Raw genomic sequence first — 22,329 nt, 5'->3', positions numbered from 1 at the left:
TTAGATTAACTAGGCCAAGGTCAAGGTCGATTAAGTTGCATGCCTCACAGTTAAGTTTCCAATGTGCATCTGTGCATTGTGAAGCTTAAAAGAGTGTAAAGTCCAGCAAGAATCTAATTGAGACATTTATACAGATTACTTTGAATCCACATGATCATTTCAACTCAAATTTTTTTTTTTTTTTTTATTTTCAAAAATGTCAATTGCTTCTATACACAAGGTATTAAACATATGCTTCGTCGTGTCAAGTTATACTATCATTGCTTAGCAAAAATGTGAAACCAAAAATGTCCTATTGCACCCCCAAACTTGAATGTCACATTGTCCTCAATGTGTGAAGACAAGTGAAACAAAATAAGAGCAAAGAAGGTAAAAGAACAATATTACCAAGTGGAGTGACGAATGCAAAAATATCCATCGATGTGAATGCGCAAAGGTGTCCCCCAAACTTGGACAGGAAGACCTGTCAGAACATAACTACTATACACAAGTAAAAGCATAGGCTTTTAAGAAAAATCAAAACAGAAATAAAAACAGTCACATGAATTATATGGCAAGATAAAAATCCAAACAAAACCCAAAAATTTATGTATTTATTTATTGATGTAGTATTATTATTATTAGTATTATATCTATATATATATAGGAATATTATTATTATTATTATTTATATATGTATATATATATAGATAGTATTATGTTTTTTTTTTTTTTTTTTTTTTTTTTTTTTTTTTTTTTTTTTTTTTGCAAATAGTATGCATGAGAGGTTGGTTTGGGGTGGGATGTTGGTTGAAGGAGAAGGAGAAGCCGAGAGTTGGGTTGGTTGGTTTGGGTTGTGGTGAATGGTTGCATGGTTGGCATGCAAGGTAGTTGGCTGGTGCCGAGAGGGAGAAATGGTTGGAAGGTTGTGGGTTGATGAGAGAGAGAGGTTGGTCATGCATGGGGTATTGCAGAGATGGTTTTGGGTTCTAGAGGAAGGTGAAGGAGATGGGTTAGCATCGAGCACTCGAATGGGCTCGGCGAGTGCGCGAAGCTTTGGCAGAGGGCTCGGCGTTAGGTTTGTGTTGGGTTGGTGATGCTGAAGTTGAGTGGTGGCCGAGAGTGTGGGGGGGTGGTGGTGAGGTGAGGGTGAAGGGATTGGTGAGTTGGATTGCATGGAAATGGGTTTGCAGGGAAGGGTGAGGAGGAGGTGTGGTGGTTTAGGTTGGGTGTGGTTTATGGGTTGATGAGAGATGGTTGGTTTTGAGGTGAGAGATGAGCTCGGTTGAAGAGAGAGAGATGGTGGTAAGGAGGGTTGGGGTGTTGGAGCCGAAAGGGAGAGAATGTGAGGGATGGCATGCAGGATAGTTTGATGGGTGGTGGTGTATGTTGCCGAGAGAGAGGGAGTTTAGGGGTGAGTTAGTTTGGGGTGAAAAGTTGGTTTGGTTGGTATGAGAGATGCTGAGATGCACTCGGCATGGTGCATGGTTGAGGATGATTTGGGTTTGTGAGGGAGGGGTTAGATGGAGAGCTTGCCGAGAGGAGAGGGTTGCAGATTCGAGTGCTCGAACTGAGCCTGCGAGCACTCGAATTGAAGGCAGTGTCTCGGGTTGTGATGCATGAAGTGTTCGAGCACTCGAAAATGGACTTCGAGTGTGCGAAATGGAGACAGTAGCCTTAGGATGATGTGCTGACATTGGTGTGCAGCTGCGAGCACTCCAAAGGGCCTTTGGATTGCTCGAAATGAGCACAGAAAGGTGAGGGGTTTTGAGCATCATGGAAGTTGAATTCTTCATCCGACATGGATGCATGGATGCATCCAAAAAAATTTCATTCTTATGCATGCATGAATCCATTCTTATCCATTGAATGCAAAATTTTTCATCATGGATGCATACATGAATTTTTTTATTCTTATGCATTGTGAATGCATGCAAAATTCCTATGCATAGATAGACTGTGTATACATGATGCAATTTGCAATTTGCCTGGATGCATTGGCTTGAAAGTTGAAATGTTGCATGGATGGAAAAATTGAAATTTTTCATGGAAATTTTTTTTTCTTTAATGATGCATGCATGAATTTCAATTGCATGGAAAAATTTCCAACTTGCACAACATCACACATAGCATGGATGAATGAAATTTCTGGAGAAAAATTTTAAAACTTTGTAAATTCATTCCAATGTAATGCATGGATGGAATATTTTTGGAAAAAAAAAAAAATGTCAAATTGCTCAACATTTCTAAGGCCTGGATGAAAAATTGTCAAACTTTGCATTTCATCTCCAATGCATGGAAAATTTTGCAATTCTTATTCCCAAAATGTGTCGACTCTTGAAGACGTTGAGGGAATGGAGCTTTTGGCTCATAAGTAGTTTCCACATTTGGGGTGACATGCATGGGATTTCCGTGAATGGTATTTGGACAAGAAGAACTTGGATTTGGATTGGAAGAGCTTGAATTTGGATTTTTCAAAGGAGGATTTTGTTCACTTTTGTCTCCATCGACCTTGTTGTCAACCACTTTACCACTCCGAAGGGTGGTGATAGCTTGAACATGCTCAAGACTCGGCCCACTCGGAAGAGGGGTTTCATCAATTGCATGTATCCCTCTAGGATTTTCAAATGGTTGAGCGGGAAGCTTACCCTTGGCTTTTTGAAGAAGTTGGTTCACTTGGTTAGCTATTTGTCCCATTTGATTTTCGAGCCTAGCTATGGATTGAGTATGGGAGTGAACCATTTGGAGAGTAGATTGCAAGGATGTCAAGAGATGCTTGTTGGACTCCATGATTTGCTTGTTTAATGATTCCATCATTTGCACATTTAATGATTCCATCATTTGCTTGTTTGCAGCCACTATCTCATCAATTGGATTCACAGGAGGTTGAGTGGAGACATTTGGATTGTATGGAGGTTGGTAGCTTGAAGAGGCTTGGAAAGGCCTACCTTGATATTGAGAAGAGGGCTGATTTTGAGGCCTTTGATTTTGAAGTTGGGAATTTTGTGGGGCTTGTTGCCTCCACGAAAAATTCGGATGGTCCCTCCAACCAGGATTATATGTATTGGAATACGGGTTATGCCCGGGCCTTGAGAACATGGCATTAGCTTGCTCTTGGTTGGGATTGGGAAATTGCTCCGGTGTGGGGCAATCTTCCGAGAGATGGAATGGACTAGTACATGAAGCACAAACCGAACTTGCCGAATTTTGAGACAATGAAGGAGGAAGATGTGGTGCCATCAATTGGTAGAATTTATGAGCTATGGCATCCACTTGAGATGATTCCTCCCTTATTGATTTTGGTTGACAAGGGTTGGTGTTCTTTGCAATGGTTGAGGTCGGAGCCCTACGAGAATTATGTTGAAGTGAATTTTCGCTTAAATTCTCAAGTAGGGTCTAAGCCTCATCCGCATTCTTAGACATGAACATCCCACCACAAGAAGAATCAACCATGAATCTATGGGTTTCGGTCAAGCCGGCATAGAAAGCTTGCACTAATTGCCATTTTGGGATCAAATGATGAGGACATGTCCGAAGAAGATCTTGTAGCCTTTCCCAAGTCTCATGGAGTTGTTCTCCATCAATTTGAGAAAAGCTTAGAATGGAACGCCTCATTTGGTTGGTTTTACTCACCGAATAATACTTCTTAAGGAATTCTTGTTGCAATTGAGCCCAAGAAGTAATGGAATTGGGAGCAAGGGAGTTCAACCAATATTTTGCCCTATCCTTTAGGGAGAATGGGAAAAGATGGAGATGGAGTGCATTATCCGGAAAACCTCTCAACCGGATGGTCGAACAGATTTCAAGGAACTCATCAAGATGCTTATATGGATCTTCATTATTAAAGCCATGAAATGATGGAAGCATTTGGATGGTGCTTGATTTGATCTCATATTGAGCTGCATCGATGTTTGGCATTACTATGCAAGAAGGAGAAGCATAGGTGGTAGGGATGAAATGATCTCTAAGAGTCATTGGCTCGATATTAGGAATTTCAGCCCTTTCATTCCCCGGATTTCCTATATTATCTCCCATTGTATTAAATTCAGTTTCAAGATCCCTTGTAAGAGTAGATTCCCTAAGGTTTCTTCTAAGAGTTCTTTCAAGAGAATTGATATCAATGGGCGAATCAATTGTGGGTAGAGAGAGTGACCTACGACCGAACATCAACAGCACAGCATATAATCAACAAAGCAATTCATTATCCACAACTCCACATACGATGTTCCCTTTCTCTTCAATTATCAAGACAGAAAATAAATGGCCACGACAAGGACCGATGCTTGAACACGAAATTAAAACAATAATATAGCCTCAACAAGGGCTTGCAAATAAATTTACTTCTAAGCTTAACACATGCACAATATATAACAATGCGAAACTAAAAGGTCAAGAAGCTTACCTAGGGTCCTCTAGACTTACACTTTGCTAGCGTTCCCACGGCGAGAGTCAAGTCCCTAGAATCTTACAACACGAAAATGGTTAAACCACACGAAAAATATGCACAAAACATAATATTAACAATCACACTAAGTTTAACCCTAAAACTTTGGTTGCTAAACCGTATGCAAGTCCCTGGTAACGGCGCCAAAAATTGATCGGCTGGTCAATTATACATCAACCTTCGCAATAACACAAATCATTGTAAAATAGGGCTATTGGTCGGGTAAGTCGAACCACTAGGACTGCGCTAGTCTAAGGCAACCTAAATGTCTAGAATCATTCTTAGAATGATAAGGGGTAATAAGGGTTTGTTTGTTTGTCACTAAACTAGAAATGTAAAGATGCATAAACTAGTAGATTGCAAGGAATGTAAAGAAGTGAGATACAAGTAGAAAAGACTAGGGAGATGAATCCACTACCTATTCTATTAACATGCTAGTATGTGGTTAACTTGGGAAACAAATTAGATATATGGCAATGATATGTAGCAATACAAAATTACTACACTATCTCCAAGAATTTCATAGAATAAAGATTTAAGCATAATCCCTCAAAGTTATACATGCTTGACTACCTAAATGAAATTGTAGCTTCACATATTCACTAAGCTAGGGACTATCAAACCCCTCAATAACTATGGTGATAGCACATGGAGCTAAAAATCAAGAATAAATCCATCAAAGGGGGACCCTAAGCTATGGATTAATAAGATTCTCAAATACATGCCAATAAAAACACTTTCACAATCTTGTTTCCATTGTCACTATGGAAATGAAAGCAATACAACCATGAGAACATACACTCTAAGAGAAGATAATATATTCAATATGATCATTTATAAGAGTTTATGTTCATTACATCAAATACAAGCTCTAGACCATGAAAGTGCCATATATATACATATTTCCCAAGATTCAACCAAAACTAAGACATGCTTACAAAGTAGGGCTTCATCACCTCCCTAGATAGGGAGTTAGTTACCCATTGCCAAGCTAGAAGAAGGAAGAAGCTCCATCTTCATGGCCATTTCGTGCAACCTTCTTGGAGCTTGAAGAACCCCTTCTTTTCTTACTCTCTTCTCTCTCCTCTATCTTGCAAAATGTGTCTCCTTGATATGTGTGGCCTTCTTTGCCTTATCTCCTTCAACAAAGCTCTCTCTCTCCTCCAAAAACATCACCAACCACCTCATAAAGAAGTAAGTAGAAAATGAGGAAACCAATGCACAAGTGGCTGCCAAAATGAGAATTCCCGAAGGCAATTCTGCCCCAAATTCGAGCACTCTAAGCAAGGCCTCGAGCACTCGAAAATGGAGCAGATTGCTCCATGCTTGCTTTGATTCGCCCAAACCTACTTTGGTAAAACAGCCATAACTTTGGGCTCCAAACTCTGAATGACAAACCGTTTGAAGATTTGAAGAGCTGATTTAGAGCTCTAAAAACTTTATGTTTTGGTAGAGATCCAATTCTCAAGTCTGGTTGGTCGAAATTGAAGAGCAAGGCAGAAATTCATTGCTACCAGGCAGTTCTGAGCACCTCTAATAAGAAGATCATAACTCTATGCTACGAACTCCGAATGATGAACCGCTTGAAGATTTGGAAAGCTGATTCAGAGCTCTAAATCTTTCATGTTATGAGGGAAGTCCAGTTCTTGAGTTTGCTAGGTCGAAAATGGCGACAAAAGTCAGGTTCCACTGCTGCCAAGCTTCAGCATTGTGCCTCTCTTATCCAAAATTTCAACAAAACATCATTCTTGCTTCTTTTAAGCCAATGAACCTGAAAATAAAAAAAAATGCACAAATGAAGATAATCTACATAGCAAAATCAAATAATGGATTTAACTAATGCAATTTAGGGCGCTTGAATATATAATATTCGGCGCTTATCAACCACCACATTTACTTAGATTTTTCTGACACTTTAAATGGTGAACTTTTCATCACCATTATAAATTTAATCAATTTTGCCTCACTAGTAAAAATATTAAAACTGAATTCAACAAGCAAGTTGTCAAGATTTAATTCTAACATAGGAGAGAGATTGGTCTTCATTTACAGCAAGTTTCAAAGTGATTTAGGGTACTTGAGAAACCAAGTACACTGATATTCTGTGATTGAATCTAATAAGGAGCTTTATTGACATACTAGAAACAATGAGCCCCCCAAGCTACTGGTGGAATGACCTAACAGACAGAATAAAATTAAAATTTGGAACTTGATGTGGAAGAGTAACACAAAAAAAACCAAGACATAATACATAAACTGATCAGAATCATATTTTCCAAGTAAATTCTTAGTTCTCCTGATTAACTCGACTTGTTAAAGCTATTCAATTATGAACTACTCTTTTCTTTGTCACCAACTCATGACCTTGTCAGGGGCAATCCATCACTCATCCTAGAGGTTTTCTCAACCACCACATTTACTTAGATTTTTCTGACACTTTAAATGGTGAACTTTTCATCACCATTATAAATTTAATCAATTTTGCCTCACTAGTAAAAAAATTAAAACTGAATTCAACAAGCAAGTTGTAAAGATTTAATTAAATTTACAAATGCAGATAAAATTTAGACAATAAATCATATCAATGGTAATCACAACTGTGACCTTCTTATTCGTGAAAAATAGCAGCATCTAAGAGCATAAAAAAAAGAGTAAATTCGACTTAACTAAACAGAAACAAGGCCGGCGAAGATAGCGAAGCAAACCGTGGCCGGAATTTGACGGCAAGCAAACCAAGGCCGGCGAAGATAGCGAAGCAAACCGTGGCCAGAGAAGAACCTAGAATCACGGCGCCGGAATTTGACGGGAAGCAAACCAAGGCCAGCGAAGATCGCGACCAACAAACGCTGAATTTTGACTCTCCTTTCTTTGATCGAAACCCAAAGAATTTAGGGTTCTTTGCCGCCATTTTCTTTTCTTTGCAGGGGTTCGTCTTTTCTCAGATTATCTTGGTTTAGGGCTAACTCTTTTGTTGATAGGGTTAGCTTTTTGAGTATTTGTTTTTTCTTTTTATGTAATAAATTACCATATAAGTTAACGGAAGGCAGATTTAACGGAATAATGCGTTTTGCACCATTTTAGTGGAGCCCACAGACATATTACAAACTGAAGCATACGTGGCTAAACTAAGGCCTTTCATCAGCTCACAGTAGGGGACTGTAGGGTAACTCACAGCAAGGGATTTGAGCCCTGCGATTTCTCCACAGTAATTGAAAGTCTCCCAATACTCCGAAACCGAACAAGAGACGTCTGTTTTGTTTGGGAGCAAATCCTCCGCGGCTCCACGAAATTCATTTTTTTTACTTGGTTAACTCACCTGAGTGGGAAGCATTTAGTTGGTTGGATGCATTTGCAATTACAAAAGTGAAGAATTTTAAGACTTTTTTATGACTACATTCACGTTAAAAGAAGAAAGCCCAATAACTAATGTCACAATGAATCTAACTCAATTTAATTTAAAGAGTTTTATCCAAAGATTAAAATCAGTTAGGCTAACTTTATACAAAAAATAAAATACTCAATATATGATTCCCAAAATAATGAAATGAACCAAGACATTTTTTTTTTTTAACTATTAAAAAACTATACATTTTGATAAATGCTCAAATGTTGTAAATTTTAGCACCTAAGTTAAGATATTTTAGTTCATTCATCTATCTTACTTTCCGGTTTCAGTTCTAATATATGTTTTTATCTATTTCAGGTCAATAAGGTTCAAACAAAGCTAAAAAGAGCTTATTAGCTCTTTTTTGGAGTCAAGATGAAGATCTGAAAAAAGTCAGAAAAAGTGCATTGGAGTATCTTCGATCAATCGAAGATTCCTCTACGATCGATCGAAATCTTCTCGATCCATCGAAGTTAAGGTGGTGCCAACTTAGTGGATAAGGTCGCCAATTGTCAAGATATTTATGCCACATCATCTTCGATCGATCGAAGTAAGTTTCGATCTATCGAAGCCATCTTCAATCGCTGGCAGTGAGCTATTTAATTCTCGAGCGCGCCCGAACTTGTAACGACCCAGTCATTTGTCTTCCTTTCATTTTTCATGAAATTTTACGAATGAATTTTTTTCGTTTAATTTTCTTTTCTGAGCTCTGTTTCGTGTCGCTTAGTGTCATCTCGAGTGCTCGAAATTGGTTCCTGAGACTCTTTTCCGTGGATTGACAACTTCCTTTGAGGACCGAGTCATTTTCACATTTTTTGTTTTTCGACACTATGCGCTATTTCGTCATTTTCCCTATTCTGTCTTATCTCCGTTTGTCAGTTTTTGGCACAACCTCACTTCTCATGCTCGGAGTTGGTTTTTGACTTTACATGCCTTCATCTTGAGTGGTTTCCACGAAATATGTATCTTTACTTTTGCAAGAAAGTACTCTGGTTACTCCCGGTGCCCATAGGGACATGGATGCATAAATTTTTGGAATTAATTTCATTTCTTGGGGTGTTTTTAATAAATATCTTTTGAAGATATTTTATTTCAGGGGCATCTAAGAAAATATCTTTTGGAAGATATTTTCATTCTGGGACAGTTTCGCAGCTAACCCTTTTAATAGGGGCCATTGTGCAATTAACGAAAGTTATTGCAAAATGTCTTGTTTTGAGCCTGGATCCTCATACGGGATTTATTTTTACATTTCGTCGAGTTGTGTACTCTTAGAATTTCCTCCTGGTCTATGTTTTCCAGTTTCAGGGTTTCTGGCCCCGGTTTTCGCCAAACTTGTTTTGGGAATAACTTTCTGCTCGGGACTCAGTTTTTGATGCTGTTTCTTTCGTTGTTCATATTTTATCATTTTGAATCTTTTTTGTTCACAAAGTTTTGCCATTTGAGCGCGTCTGCTCAAATTTTACTTTTTCGGACCCGGTAGGGCCCGTTCGGAGCACTTTTTGAGATTTCTATAAAAGGGGGGCTGAGATATTTCATTTTTAATCTTCTCCCCTCTTCATGCACGACCTGGAGCTCCCATGGCAGCCCAAGGGGTGCTGCCATCTTCTCTATCCTCTTTTAGTTCACTTTTCCTTGATGGAAAGTCTTCAGCCTTAACGTTTGTTGTTCCCCTCGCCGTGCTCTACCTTTCCCCCTTATTAGAATTTAGTTTTGACCATTTCTTGAGTTTGGTTTTGAGGTCAAGTTATGATTTTCATGGGGCTTCTTGCGGATTCTTGTTCACGGTGTTGTCCTCGACAAAACCTCTCGGTATCGTCGAATTTGGAGCACTTTTATTTTGGTGGGGCTTTGGGATTTTCATCTCAAATTGAGGTAGGGGATGTTTTAGGTTTAAATTCTTGTTATATAGCATGCTTGTGATACTTATACTACTTGTTTGCATGATTAAATATAAAATCTAGAGATTTTATTATTTATTTTTCTTGTACAGGATCTAATTTTCCTGGTTGCTCATGACTTGGTTTAAACGTGTAGCATGATTTTATATTACTCCTTGATATGCTAATTGTCGTGTATTAAAATTGGAACATTTAAATAAGTATTAAAGATTTTATTTAATATTTATCTTAGGTGAAAGATTAATTCACATGGCCTTAACTAGCTTGAAATTAATATATTTTAGCATATTATATTAGGCCTTAGCATGCTCTTCAACATAGTTGAAATTGAAAGTAATTGAAGGTGTTTTGAAAATTAGTAATTATTAATTAATTTGATTAATTAATTTGCCCCGAGTGCACTATTCACTCCATTCGAATTTTGACTTGATATTCTTGATCTACATGCCATATAGCTTCACATATATTTGATTTAGAATATTCGGTGAGGTTTTGAAACCTTTTATTTAATTAAATTCCATGTTTAAGATTTAATCCTCATGGTGATATACAACTTGGAATTGTATTGTGGCATGCTAGAAAATTAAGCTTAGGTATAGTTGTTCACATATATTAAATTGAGATTAATTGCATGAGAATTGAAACTTTTAATTTATATTTAACTTTAGTGAAAGTTTAATTCACATGATCTTAAATTGAATGAAATAAACTTGTAATGTGATATTACATTAGTTCTTGGCATGCTTTCCAACATAGGTTAATTTGAGAGCATTTGGTTAAGTTTGAAAATCAAGAGATTTTAATTAAAATAATTAATTAAAATCTATTTTGTGGTCCCATTAGCTAAATTAAGGTTTTAACTTGATATTTGTATTGGTCATGACTTGTTTACTAGTATATATTAATTTGGGACTATTAGAAGTTGTTTTAGAACCTTGGTAATTAAATTAGCATGATTTAATTAAAGTTCTACTTTGTTGTTCCAACAACCTAATTGAGTTTTAGAATGGATATAGGTGATGACCATATCATGTCCTTTAACATGTATTAAATTGAGGTTATTTGGAATTGAATCAGAATCTAGAGAATTTAATTGTGTTTATCTATTTAAATTCTTTCAATTTGCTTCATGATCTAGTTGTGTTTTAGAAGTGGTTTCTATATTTAAATCATGGATTTAGACTTGTTGTATATTCATTTGGTTATGTTTTGACCATTGGATAACATAGTTGCTATGTTTATACTCATGAGAATATGTTTTCCTTATTGAATATATTGGTGCCTTGTGTAATGATTTGCACATTTTGTATTTAACATCATTCATGCATAGCGTGTAACGAATCGCACACTGAAGATTCGACATTCATCACATCATATTAGTTGTGGACTTAGAGCATATATTGTATAGGTTTCCAAATTTGGTTGTGCTTGGTATATAGTTGATTATCTTGTATATTCTTGTTGATATATGCGTTGTTGCACAACTTATTGATTTTGGAAATTTGGGGATGACGTTATTTGACTATGGCTAGGACGTGGTTCTAGTACGAGGGATAGTCCCTCTATATGGTCTAGTGCGCACATAGGGAGGTTACCCATGGGCTAGTAACCCTAAAGTAACTATGTTGTCAGTCTGATCTGGCGTGACGTCCGAGTATCCATTTTGTTTGATTTCACATTTTATTTTCAAGTTGATAACTAGATGATGTTGTAACTTGTTGTTTCTTATTTGTCATTCCATTTTTAGTTACATGATGTTAACTTTGCGAAATTGTGCTTTATGCGTTGTATTGGAAGTTCCAATGTTGGTTAAATTGCATCGATATTGAAAATTGTGTTTTGACGTTCTAACAAAGCTTAGGATTGATCCTATTGATTCATTCATAACTTAGACGTTAGGTGGCATGACCCACTTCTGTTGTTTTCGTGCTTTAGATTTTAAGCTGATAGCTTTAAGAAATTGTATTTTGTTGCCTTGTATAATATGCTTTTCTGTGGTTAGATTGCATTGAAGTTGTAAATTGTAGTTTGATTGTTCAGCATGGCCTAGGATGATTCCTTAGACTTATTTAGAACATAGACGTTAGGTGACATGATCACTTTAGTTGTTTCTGTATTCGAGATTGCAAGTTAATACCTTTAAGAACCTATATCTTGTTGCTTTGTATAACATGCTTCCATATTGTTTAAATGGCATAGATGATGTGATTTATGCTAGAAACACTCTAAGGTAGCTTAGGATGCTCCCTGAGTCTCATTTCGATATAGACGTTAGGTGGCATGAACCCCTTTAACATGTTTCACCTTAAAGTGATAAATTTGTAAAATGTCAGGTCGATGCGTGCTCATCTCCTACGAGTAGCTTTATGTTACTCACCCCTACGATACTGGGGCATATTTCAGGTACGAAGACTTGGTTCGTGACGCCTAGCATTCCTTGGATGTCGTGTAGCTTTCAAGTTTCCATTTCATGCGAATGTTAGCATGAAATGTCATTTTGTAGACTTATATGTCAAAATATGTATATTTGATTCCATGTATGTAATGTGTACTTAAGTACACTTCTTTCAATGTATTTGATATGTATGAGATGAGGCCGGAGGCCAATGACATGTGTATTGTATTCTATACAACTTTTTAACTTCATGAAATATTATGAAAACCTTGAAAAATCGCAAGTCATTGCTTCACCATGGTTGCATCGGGTGTGGGAATTCCATTTTCATTCTTTCATAGGGTCTTATTAATCTTGTATGAACTGTGGCCAAGGTCCAAACGGTCATTTGATCCCGTTTTACATTTTTGGATTCCATGTTTTCCATTTCAAGTCCATTTTTGCCTTTTTGCCCGTTGGGGGGTCGGATTTTGTATTGGCTATATTTTTAAGCCATGGACCATTGTAGCGCATCTAAATAGGTAAGTTACATTTACGTGCATGGTTGTTTCCGGGCAAAACCTTATCGTTTGTGTTTTGAGCCTCTTGTGAATTCATTTCGCATTTTTTTTTGCATATTCTGGTCTAGGGACATTATGGACCTTTCACATCAGTTTTATTTTCTTCTTTTGACATGTTTGAATAGAAAACATGATTTTAGGGGGCGGGGGGGTTTCTTCTTCGTGTTTTTCCAGAAAATGTCGTCTTGGTACCGGAAATCCCTCGTGAAGTTTCAGCTTCCAGTTTTCATTTAGCAGCTTTATGACCCTCTTGTTCAGTTCTGATCTAGGGGCATTTTGGGGATTTCACAGTGAGGTTTTTTTTTATTCCCTCTGCGTTGTCGGGTAGAAAACTTGATTTTAGGGGGGTTTCTTCTTCGTGTTTTTCCAGAAAAACTCGTCTTGACCTCCGTTTCAAGCCTCAGTTCTGGGCAGATAAAAAAAAAAGGTAGCAGCAGCCAAGGGCTGCCACCAGCCATGTCTTTGGGCGCCGGCGTGCACGCTGGTGGGCTCGCGCATAGACGCCGTGTGCGCCATGGCCCCTCGTCGGGCCGCCACGACGTCAATTCTTCTTTTGGGCTTTTCTCCTTCGTCCGGACTCCGATTCAAGTGAATTTTTTTTTGAACTTGATTAATTTTTCGCTGTCTTTCCAACGGTGTACTCAGTTGCACCCGGTTCTTCCTGAATAATTACCAGTTTACCCTTTTTGCTCTAAGTGCTCGTTTTTCTTCGTCATGCCGTTTCTCCTTCGTTCGGACTCCGAATCATGCGATTCTTGAGTTCATCTTGATTAGTTTTTCGTTGTCTTTCCAGCGGTGTGCTCGGTGGCACTCGAATCTATAGTTTTCAGAAATGACTATTTTACCCCTGGGGGCTTATTTGTCATATTTTCGATCTTTTGCTTCCGCATCAGTTCTTGTTGAGTTCCTCGACCTCATGGAAGGTCACTTTGACTTCTTAGAGTCTTGTTTTCTGTTTTCGCTTCTGCATTCGGATCCGTTATCGGATCATCCTTACGGTTCATCACAGGACACGCTGGCTTAAAAACCAGGGTCGTCACAGAACTCCACCAACTTTTGTAACTGCGGGATTAGACCAGTCAAAGGCCTATTCAAATAGGCTTGTATTTAAATGAAATTGGACCATTTTGTTAGGGTTCTAAGTTTTGTTCCCAACTTTAGCTAAAAATGTTGAACCAAAAGGGGGGTGAATTGGTTAAACTTTGCTTTATAAAACTTTCTCTACACAATTAAACAAGCATTCAAAGAACAGATAACACAAGGTTTATAAGAAAACCCTCTTAACTAGGGAAAACCTTGGTTCTTGGCCTCAGCTAATAAGCAATCCACTACTAGCTGTATGTATCTTGTTACACACTCAGCTGTCTCACTCTCTACACACACGCAAGCACAAGAATAGATACTAGTTTTCACAACCAATACACACACTAGTACATTACAGTGCATACAAGCACTCCCCTTATCCTAAGCAACCATGCTTGGACCAAATAAGCTCTCATAGCTCACCACACACACCATTACAGATGTATATTAATTTAAGAGGGTCTTCACAACAATAAGAATAAGCTGGACAACTTTGAAATCCAATATACTGCCTCAAAACCATAATCTACAACACTTAGGGTTTGAGGGGTAAAATTAGAAATTCCTCTCGAGATCAATTCACCAGCACCTTACACAGTCTTCTTCCACTGTTGTACTCATGTTCATAGCTTTGCATAATGAAACATAGCATGAGTGTATCACAAAGTTCAGTTATAGTCCTTGGTTCAGCACAAAACAGCTTCAGCCTTAGGGTTTGAATACTCAAAATCAAAGCATTCCATATTTCTGTCACAAGCTCAACTTTAACAATCTTGATTCATCAAAATATACTTGCTACCAGCATAAATCATCATGAAATAGTTAAGTATAATCAAATAGCACTTGAATCCAAGATTAATTCAGAAAAACAAGCTTAACTAGTGATCACACTGTCAAATTCATTTTCAGCATATTCTCAACACAAACACAGTCTGAGCAAGTGTAAAAAGATGAATTATACCTATGTCAACCTTCACAATAGACCACAACAGCTTGAAACACAAAGTCACTACTCAATCCAGCCCTTGCAGCAGTAAATCTGACAACAGCATCAACTCAGCACCTTTTACATACTCCTGAGTTGATTCAATGGGTTTTTCTTGTAAGGATCATCATCAAAATACTCAGAAAAACTTGTTCATCCAAAGCTCTCGAGAGACTACCAACTGCAACTCTCGAGAAAAACTTGTTCATCAGGCTTCAACCCTAAAGGTCACTATAACAACATATTTGTAGTAACACTGAATTACACAAGGCCTTATAGACCAAGGATATACACCTGTCACCTCTAGCCCATGATTGAAAAAGCATACTTCAGATATTTTTCAGAGCAATGCACCAATGTAGGCCTGCCACCTCAGCTAATTTGTCACTATTCTCACCAGTTGCAGCAGGTTACAGGTATGAGTACTGAATTCCAATTCTATCCAAACTTAGCCTCTAAGCAATACAATATTTTTACATATATCAACTCACTAGGACCACTGAGACGTGGAACACTCCTGAGCACAGCTGGAAAAGACCACAATACCCTTGTAATAGTTGTTATTCTTCTCAGCCAACAAATAGTCCTGAGACTATATAATTCATAATGCAGGTTCACTAAAGGCTGTTCAGTGCAATGCAGCTATCAAGACAAACGTTTAACAATGAATACAACTAAGAAAAGACCATATTACCCTCATAAGCACTTGTAATCTGTAACGACCCGGATTTCTCAACCCGGTGCGTTAGTGATGAACTGGAAGTTGACCCGATAACGGACCCGAAATGCGGAAGCAAAAGAAGCCAAATGACCTCAAGAGATGTACATCATCCCTAAGGCCCCAAAATAACTCTCCATGAAGCCACGGAACTCAAATGAGCAAAGCAAATGAAGCAAGAATGCCTAACCCGAAAAGAGATGAACTAAGGGCAAAATGGTCATTTCTCACTGAAAATGGTGCCATCGTGCACACCATTGGAAGGACAATGAAAAATGAACAAAATTAGACCCAAGAATCGTCTGATTCTGAGTCCGGGTAGAAAAGATATGAAATTCCAACACCCGATGCGAAAGTTATGAAGCAATGACTTAACATTTTCCAATATTTTCATAATAAACTTTGAAAACAAAAGTGCATAGAAAACGCGATACATGTCATTGGCCTCCAGCCTCATCTTATACATGTTAAATACATTGAAAAGAGTGCACTTACATACACTTTACATATACGAATCAACGAATACAAGTTTAAACAAATAGGGCTACAAAGAGGCATCTTATGCTAACACTTGCATAAAATAGAAACTTAGAAACTGTAAGCCATCCAAGAAGCAATGGAATCTTCAAATCCTGAGTCCTGTACCTAAAATATGCCCCAGTATCGTAGGGGTGAGTAACATAAAGCTACTCGTAGGAGATGAACATGCATCGACTTAGCATTTTACAACTTTATCACCTTATGGGGAAACATGTTAAAGGGGCTCATGCCACCTAACGTCTATGTCAAGATGAGACCCAGGGAGCATCCTAATCTACCTAGATCATTTCTATCATAATCACATTGTTCATGCAATTCAAACAACATGGAAACATGTTATACAAGGCAACAAGATATAGATTTTCAAAGTCTTCAACTTGAAATCCAAAATATGAAAACAACAAGTGTGGGTCATGCCACCTAACGTCTATGTTCAAAATGAATCTATAAGGTCATTCCTAAACTACATTTGAATATCAAAACACAAATTATGATATCGATGCAATTTAACCAACAATGGAACTTCTAATATAACGCATGAAGCATGTTTTCACAAAGCTACATCTTAAGTTCAAAATAGGAAATCAAATAAGGAACAACAAGTTACGATATCATCTAGTTATCAACTTGAAATGAAATACGAAATCAAACAAAGTGGATACTCGGACGTCACGCCAGATCAGACCGACAACATAGTTACTTTAGAGTTACTAGCCCATAGGTAACCTCCTTACGTGCGCACTAGACTATATAGAAGGACAATCCTCCGTACTAAAACCAAGTCCTAGCCGTAACCAAACAACGACATCCCCAAGTTTCCAAAATCAACAAATTGTGTAACAACATATATATATCAACATATATATACAAGATATCAACTATTTACCAAGCACAATCCAAAATTTGGAAACTTATACAATACATGCTCAAAATTCACAACTACAATAGCATGTAAAATGTCAAATATAAAGTGTGCAATTCCTTACACATAGCAACAATATATTAAATAAGGAAAAACATATTCTCATGAATATAAAAGTAACAACTATGTTATCCAATACTTAAAAGTAATCAAGTGAACATACATCAAATCCAAATCCATGATTTAAATATAGAAACAACTTCCAAAATGCAATTAAATCCATGGAGTAATAAAGTAGAATTTAATTAAACATAAATAGTTAAATTCTCTAAATTTCAAGTTAATCCAAATAACCTCAATTTAATATATATTGAAAGACATGTCAAGGTCATCATATATATAATATCAAATGACAAGTTAAGTGATTAAAACACTTAAAACAAAATTAGTCAAGCTAATTAATTAATTTCCTCTAGATTTTTAAACAATTCCAAATGCCCTCAATTTAATCTATGTTAGAGAACATCCCAAGGCCTATTTAAATATCACATTACAACTTGATTTAATGCTTGATACAACCATGTGAATTAAACTTTTACTAAAGATAAATATTAAATAAAAGTTGTAATTCTTAACCAAATGATCCAAATTTAATTTATGTTAACCAATATATCTAAGCATAATTTCTTAGCATGTTACAATTCAAATCAAAGTTATATATCATCATAAATTTTAAATCTTATACAAAGAAATAAAAATTACTAACTTTCTAAATTTGATACAAGGCATACATATATGTTGTATAATCATGACAAACACACAATACAACACACAAATAATCCTAAAACATTCCCTACCTCAATTGGAATGAAAATCCCAATTACCACTGAAATGAAATCGCCCAAAATTTTCGGTCCGCAAAACAGATTTTTCAGCTTGCTACCTTCAACTTGTAAAATTCATAAAAAATTCAATTCTAACCCAAATTGAATGAATCCAAAGCCCAATGAAAGCTTAAACACTTTAATTTGATAATATCAATTTAGTTTAACAAAATATTTTCCCAATTGAAACAGTTTTGCCCCACAAATTTGAAACAAATTCTGCCCAGAAAACATATTTTCAGCCTGTAGCTTCCAACTTTGAAAATTCATGAAAAATTCATTTTGACATCCAAATTGGGCAAACCTAATTTATTTTGGAAGTAAACATATGAGAGTGTAAAAATAAAATTTTAAGCCATGATCCAATGTCAAAAGGTTAGTGAAATAAATCATCTAAAAATATGTTTTCCAGCTACAATAAAAACATGGACAGCAGATAGTTTTGGATTTTCAAAAAAACTTAGAAATGCTCTAAAATCGTGAAAAAATTCTGAGTAGTATAAAACCTATGGGGAAAGTTCCAGTAAAAATTTCAAGGCAATTTAAGCATCACAGCTCCATATAAAAATTCATTTCCGGACTGAAAAGGAAAAGCTTCAAATTTCCAGCAACTAGCTTTCAACTTCAAAAATTCATAACTAATTCATTTTAAATCCAAATTACATGAAACCAAAACTAAATGAAATCTAATTGAGTATATTTTCATATTCTATATTTAATTTAACAAGATTAATTTTAAGTTAAAACAGTTTAAGGGCAAAATACAAGTTCTTCACTTCTATGCATGTAAAACACTCAATAATGACATAAAAATACTTCAAAATAATAGATCAATACCTCACTAGAGAATTGAATCTCTAGATACCAAAGCAAAACTAGGAGTTAGGCTAGATCCTTTAAGGGTTTTGAAGAGGAGGATGAGGGGCACAAAAAGTATTCCAAGCTTTATGGTCTAAAGTAAGTCGAAGGGCCTCAAAGATCAAGGTCAATGCCTAAGGCTTCAAGCTCCATCCATGGAGGCTAGGATTTTCTTGTAAGGAAGAGAATGAAATAATGTGGTTAAGTGTGAGTGGAGGAAATAGAAATCCTCCACTCACTATGTGCTCTTACACCATAGTCAACACACACATCTATGGTCAATTGCACAAAAACCCTCCTTTAAAACCATGATCCCAAAGTGGACCAAAGATATTTGCAAGACTAAATTGTGAACCTACACTTATCACCAATCCATGGCTCATTCCAAGACTTAATCCCATACCTACACTTATCAACCATCCAATCCAACAAGTGCACCAATCCCAGGCCAACAAGTGGGTGAATTCTCACCCTCCAAATGTCATCATCCAATGCATTAAAGTGTTTTCACACAAATGTCAACAAGTGGACCAATGAGAGTGTGACATTTGTCACACTTTTCAAAAATTGCAAAAAGGTCCTTTTTGAAAATATCTTCTAAACTTAATTGCAAAATGGTCCCCAAGATAAAAAATAATTACTTTATTTAATTACACTAAAACCCCACAAGTTAAGAATAATTACACTAAAGTATGCATTAATGCCCCTTTATGAAAGAAGTAAGCAATCAACATGCTTTTCTAGAAAAGTAAAAATACCACTATCATGGAAATCAAATATCATGAATGCATGCAAAACTGGAATCAAATCCGAGCACAAAAAATGAGGTTGTGTAAGGAAAAAGGATAAACGAGAAAAAGACAAAATGTGAATAGTGTTCGGAAAAATAAAATATGGAAATGACACAATCCCCAAAGGAAGTTGTCAATCCAAGGAAAAGAATCTCAGAAATCATTCCAGAGCATTCGAGACGACATCAAGTGATGAAAAACCGAACCCAAAAAGTAAAAGACAACGGAAAAAAAAATATCCGTTAAAATCTGAGAAAAAAGAAAAGGAAGAAAAATGACCGGGTCATTACATAACTAACACTGGAGTACTGAACCTTCACTGTCACAGTGATTTTGATCAAAACAGACTGAAACATAGCACTGCACTATTACAAATCACTGAGAACAATATGATACAAGGTAGTAAATGTCAATATAACCCCTGAACGTTATTTCAATACACAATGTAGAAAGAAATCATACTTGAAGCCACTGAAACCACACTTTTTGACATTAAAAGATAAACATTTCTTATGATAACTTAGGACCAACAATCTCCCTCTTTTGCCTATAATGTCAAAAGCCAATTAACCTTGAAATAAGATATTGAGAATGAGAACTTTCAAAGATAAAGATTCAATAAATTAGAACAACCCAAATGCAAAAAGAATAGCTTTAAGCTATCTTTATTTCAGTCCATTTTCCCCCCTTTTTGACATTGAAGGTCAAAAAGTGAGTAGGACCAACAATATAGGTTCAGAAGGGAGGAGGAACAACCCTGAGAAGATCTCTAAGGGTTGAAAATCTCTGAGGAAGAAGAGGTTTGGTCATGATATCTACAAGTTGATCTTCAGTTGGCAAGTAAGTAATATCAATAAGGCCTTTTTAAACTTTGTCTCTGAGAAGTGATACCTGATATCCCTGTGTTTGCTTTTCCAGTGCAGTGTGGGATTTTTGCTGATAGTAATAGCACTTTGGTTGTCACAGAAAAGCTTTGGAGGTCCTGGAAATTGAAGTCCAAGGTCTAAAAGTGTATTTTTTATCCAAAGTAGTTAAGAGCCAGCTTGTAAGGCAGCTATATACTTAGCTTCAGAGGTTGAGAGAGAGATAGTGTCCTGCTTTTACTTAGCCAAGAAACTACATTGGAACCAACAACATAACAGCAACTAGATGTACTTTTTCTGTCAGGTAAAGATCCACCCCAATCAGCATCTGAGAAGGCTGTAATAGACATTGAGGGTGAGAAAGTGTAGTATAAACCATTTGACAAGGTTCTCTTAACATATCTGAGAATTCTTTTGGCAGCTTGAAGATGAGACACCTTTGGATTACTTTAAAATCTAGCCACTAAACCTACTAAATACATTATATCAGGCCTTGAAGCAGTAAGATACAGCAAACTACCAATGATTGACCTATAAAGTGTTGAAGGAATAGCTTCAGTGGAACACTCCAGTGAGAGTTTGGTATTAGGACATAGTGGTGTTGAGACAACCTTACAATCATCTATTTTGAACTTTTTAAGTAGCTCACTGAGAGATGAAGAATCCAGTGGATGTTTGAGTAATTTGCAAGCCTAAAAAGTATCTGAGAGTCCCCAAAAGTGACATTTCAAAAGTTGTCTTCTTGAGATTAGCAAATTCTGAAGCTAATGAGGTGTCTGGGCCACAAACCATGATATCATCAACATAGATTTGCAAAATTAGAAACTGTTTTTAATAAGTTTTTATATAAAGAGTATTATCAACCTTGCCTTTGTGAAATCCTTGTTCAACTAAGAACTGATGCAGCTTCTCATACCGAGCTCTGGGTGCTTGTTTGAGACCATACAAAGCCTTACTTAGTTTGTAAACATGAGAGGGAAACTCTAAATCTTCAAAGCCTTCAGATTATTCCAAGTAGACTTTTTCATTGAGATCTCCATTAAGAAAAGCAGACTTGACATCCATTTGGTATACTTTGACCTGTTTGTGATAGGCAAAAGATAAAAGCATTTTAATGGATTCCATTCTTGCAACTGGAGCAAAAGTTTCATCATAATCAATACCAACCTGCTGAGAGTAACCTTTACACACCAGTCTTGCCTTGTTTCTGATAACTGATCCCTTTTCATCCATTTTATTTCTGAAAACCCACTTTAAGCCAATTACATTCTTGTCTTCAGGTCTGGGAACAAGTGTCCAGGTATCATTATTATTGATTTGATCAAGTTCCTCTTACATAGTAGCTAGCCAATCTTTATTTTTCTGAGCTTCAAAATAAGACTTTGGTTCAATGGATGACAGCATAGCAAAGTGACTGTATTCTTCACCATCTATAGCTTCTAATTCATTTAGCTTCTTTTTGTTTCTTGTTTGGAACTCCAGCTTGAGGTGAACCAATGATGTTCTCAGCTTGAACTTGCTTTTGCAGCACTGGATAAGTGGTTTCTCTTGGATCTTCCGGTTTAGTAACTGAGGAACTGGTTTCATTCGAACCAAAAGTATTGTCACAATCTTCAAGAGGTGTGGACTTAGGATTCTCATCAAACTTCACATGAATAACCACCTTTGAAGACCTTAGATTGTAGCACCTGTAAGCTTTGCTTTTTGTAGAATATCCCAAGAATATGCCTTCATCTGCCTTTGAATCAAACTTACCCAAACTATCAATGTGATTCAATATATAACATTTGTTGCCAAATATTTTGAAATAGTGAACAGTTATAAGTCTTTCATACCACAATTCATAAGGTGTTTTGGTTGAATTAGGTCTGAGAAGAACCCTATTTATGATGTTCACAGTAGTACTCACAGCTTCAGCCCAAAAACCCTTTGCTAGACCTTTTTCTAAAAGCATTGTTCTACCCATTTCTTGAACTGTCATGATCTTCCTTTCTACAACCCCATTCTGTTGTAGAGTAGTAACAGCTGAGAACTCTTTCTTGATACCCTTATCATTACAGTAGTGCTCAAACTCCTTTATGATG

At 36.6% G+C, this 22,329-nt stretch overlaps 1 protein-coding gene across 1 annotated transcript; it reads right to left on the bottom strand.

The window, feature by feature from the left end:
• Window positions 1-20,498: 20,498 nt before the first annotated feature.
• Window positions 20,499-21,478, bottom strand: LOC132273854 (uncharacterized). The gene is made up of 4 exons (XM_059774939.1): window positions 21,266-21,478; window positions 20,895-21,070; window positions 20,719-20,776; window positions 20,499-20,582 (listed from the first exon to the last, which is right to left on the bottom strand). Exons 1-4 carry the CDS (start codon window positions 21,476-21,478, stop codon window positions 20,499-20,501), a joined length of 531 nt encoding a protein of 176 aa, XP_059630922.1.
• Between the last annotated feature and the right edge of the window lie 851 nt (window positions 21,479-22,329).

Source organism: Cornus florida, unplaced genomic scaffold, assembly GCF_030987335.1.
Source record: "Cornus florida cultivar Cherokee Brave unplaced genomic scaffold, ASM3098733v1 CherokeeBrave_3.0.0_Hap2_Chr09, whole genome shotgun sequence".
In the NCBI taxonomy this organism is placed as follows: domain Eukaryota; kingdom Viridiplantae; phylum Streptophyta; class Magnoliopsida; order Cornales; family Cornaceae; genus Cornus; species Cornus florida.
This window is presented reverse-complemented; position numbering and strand designations above follow the sequence as displayed.

Coding starts and splice junctions, on each gene's coding strand:
- LOC132273854 (XM_059774939.1), bottom strand. CDS start 21,478: ATGGATGAAAAGGGATCAGTTATCAGAAACAAGGCAAGACTGGTGTGT. Junction 20,777..20,894: donor ACTGGATTCTTCATCTCTCA/GTGAGCTACTTA, acceptor AACACTTTATAG/GTCAATCATTGGTAGTTTGC. Junction 20,583..20,718: donor GGCCTGATATAATGTATTTA/GTAGGTTTAGTG, acceptor TGTCTATTACAG/CCTTCTCAGATGCTGATTGG.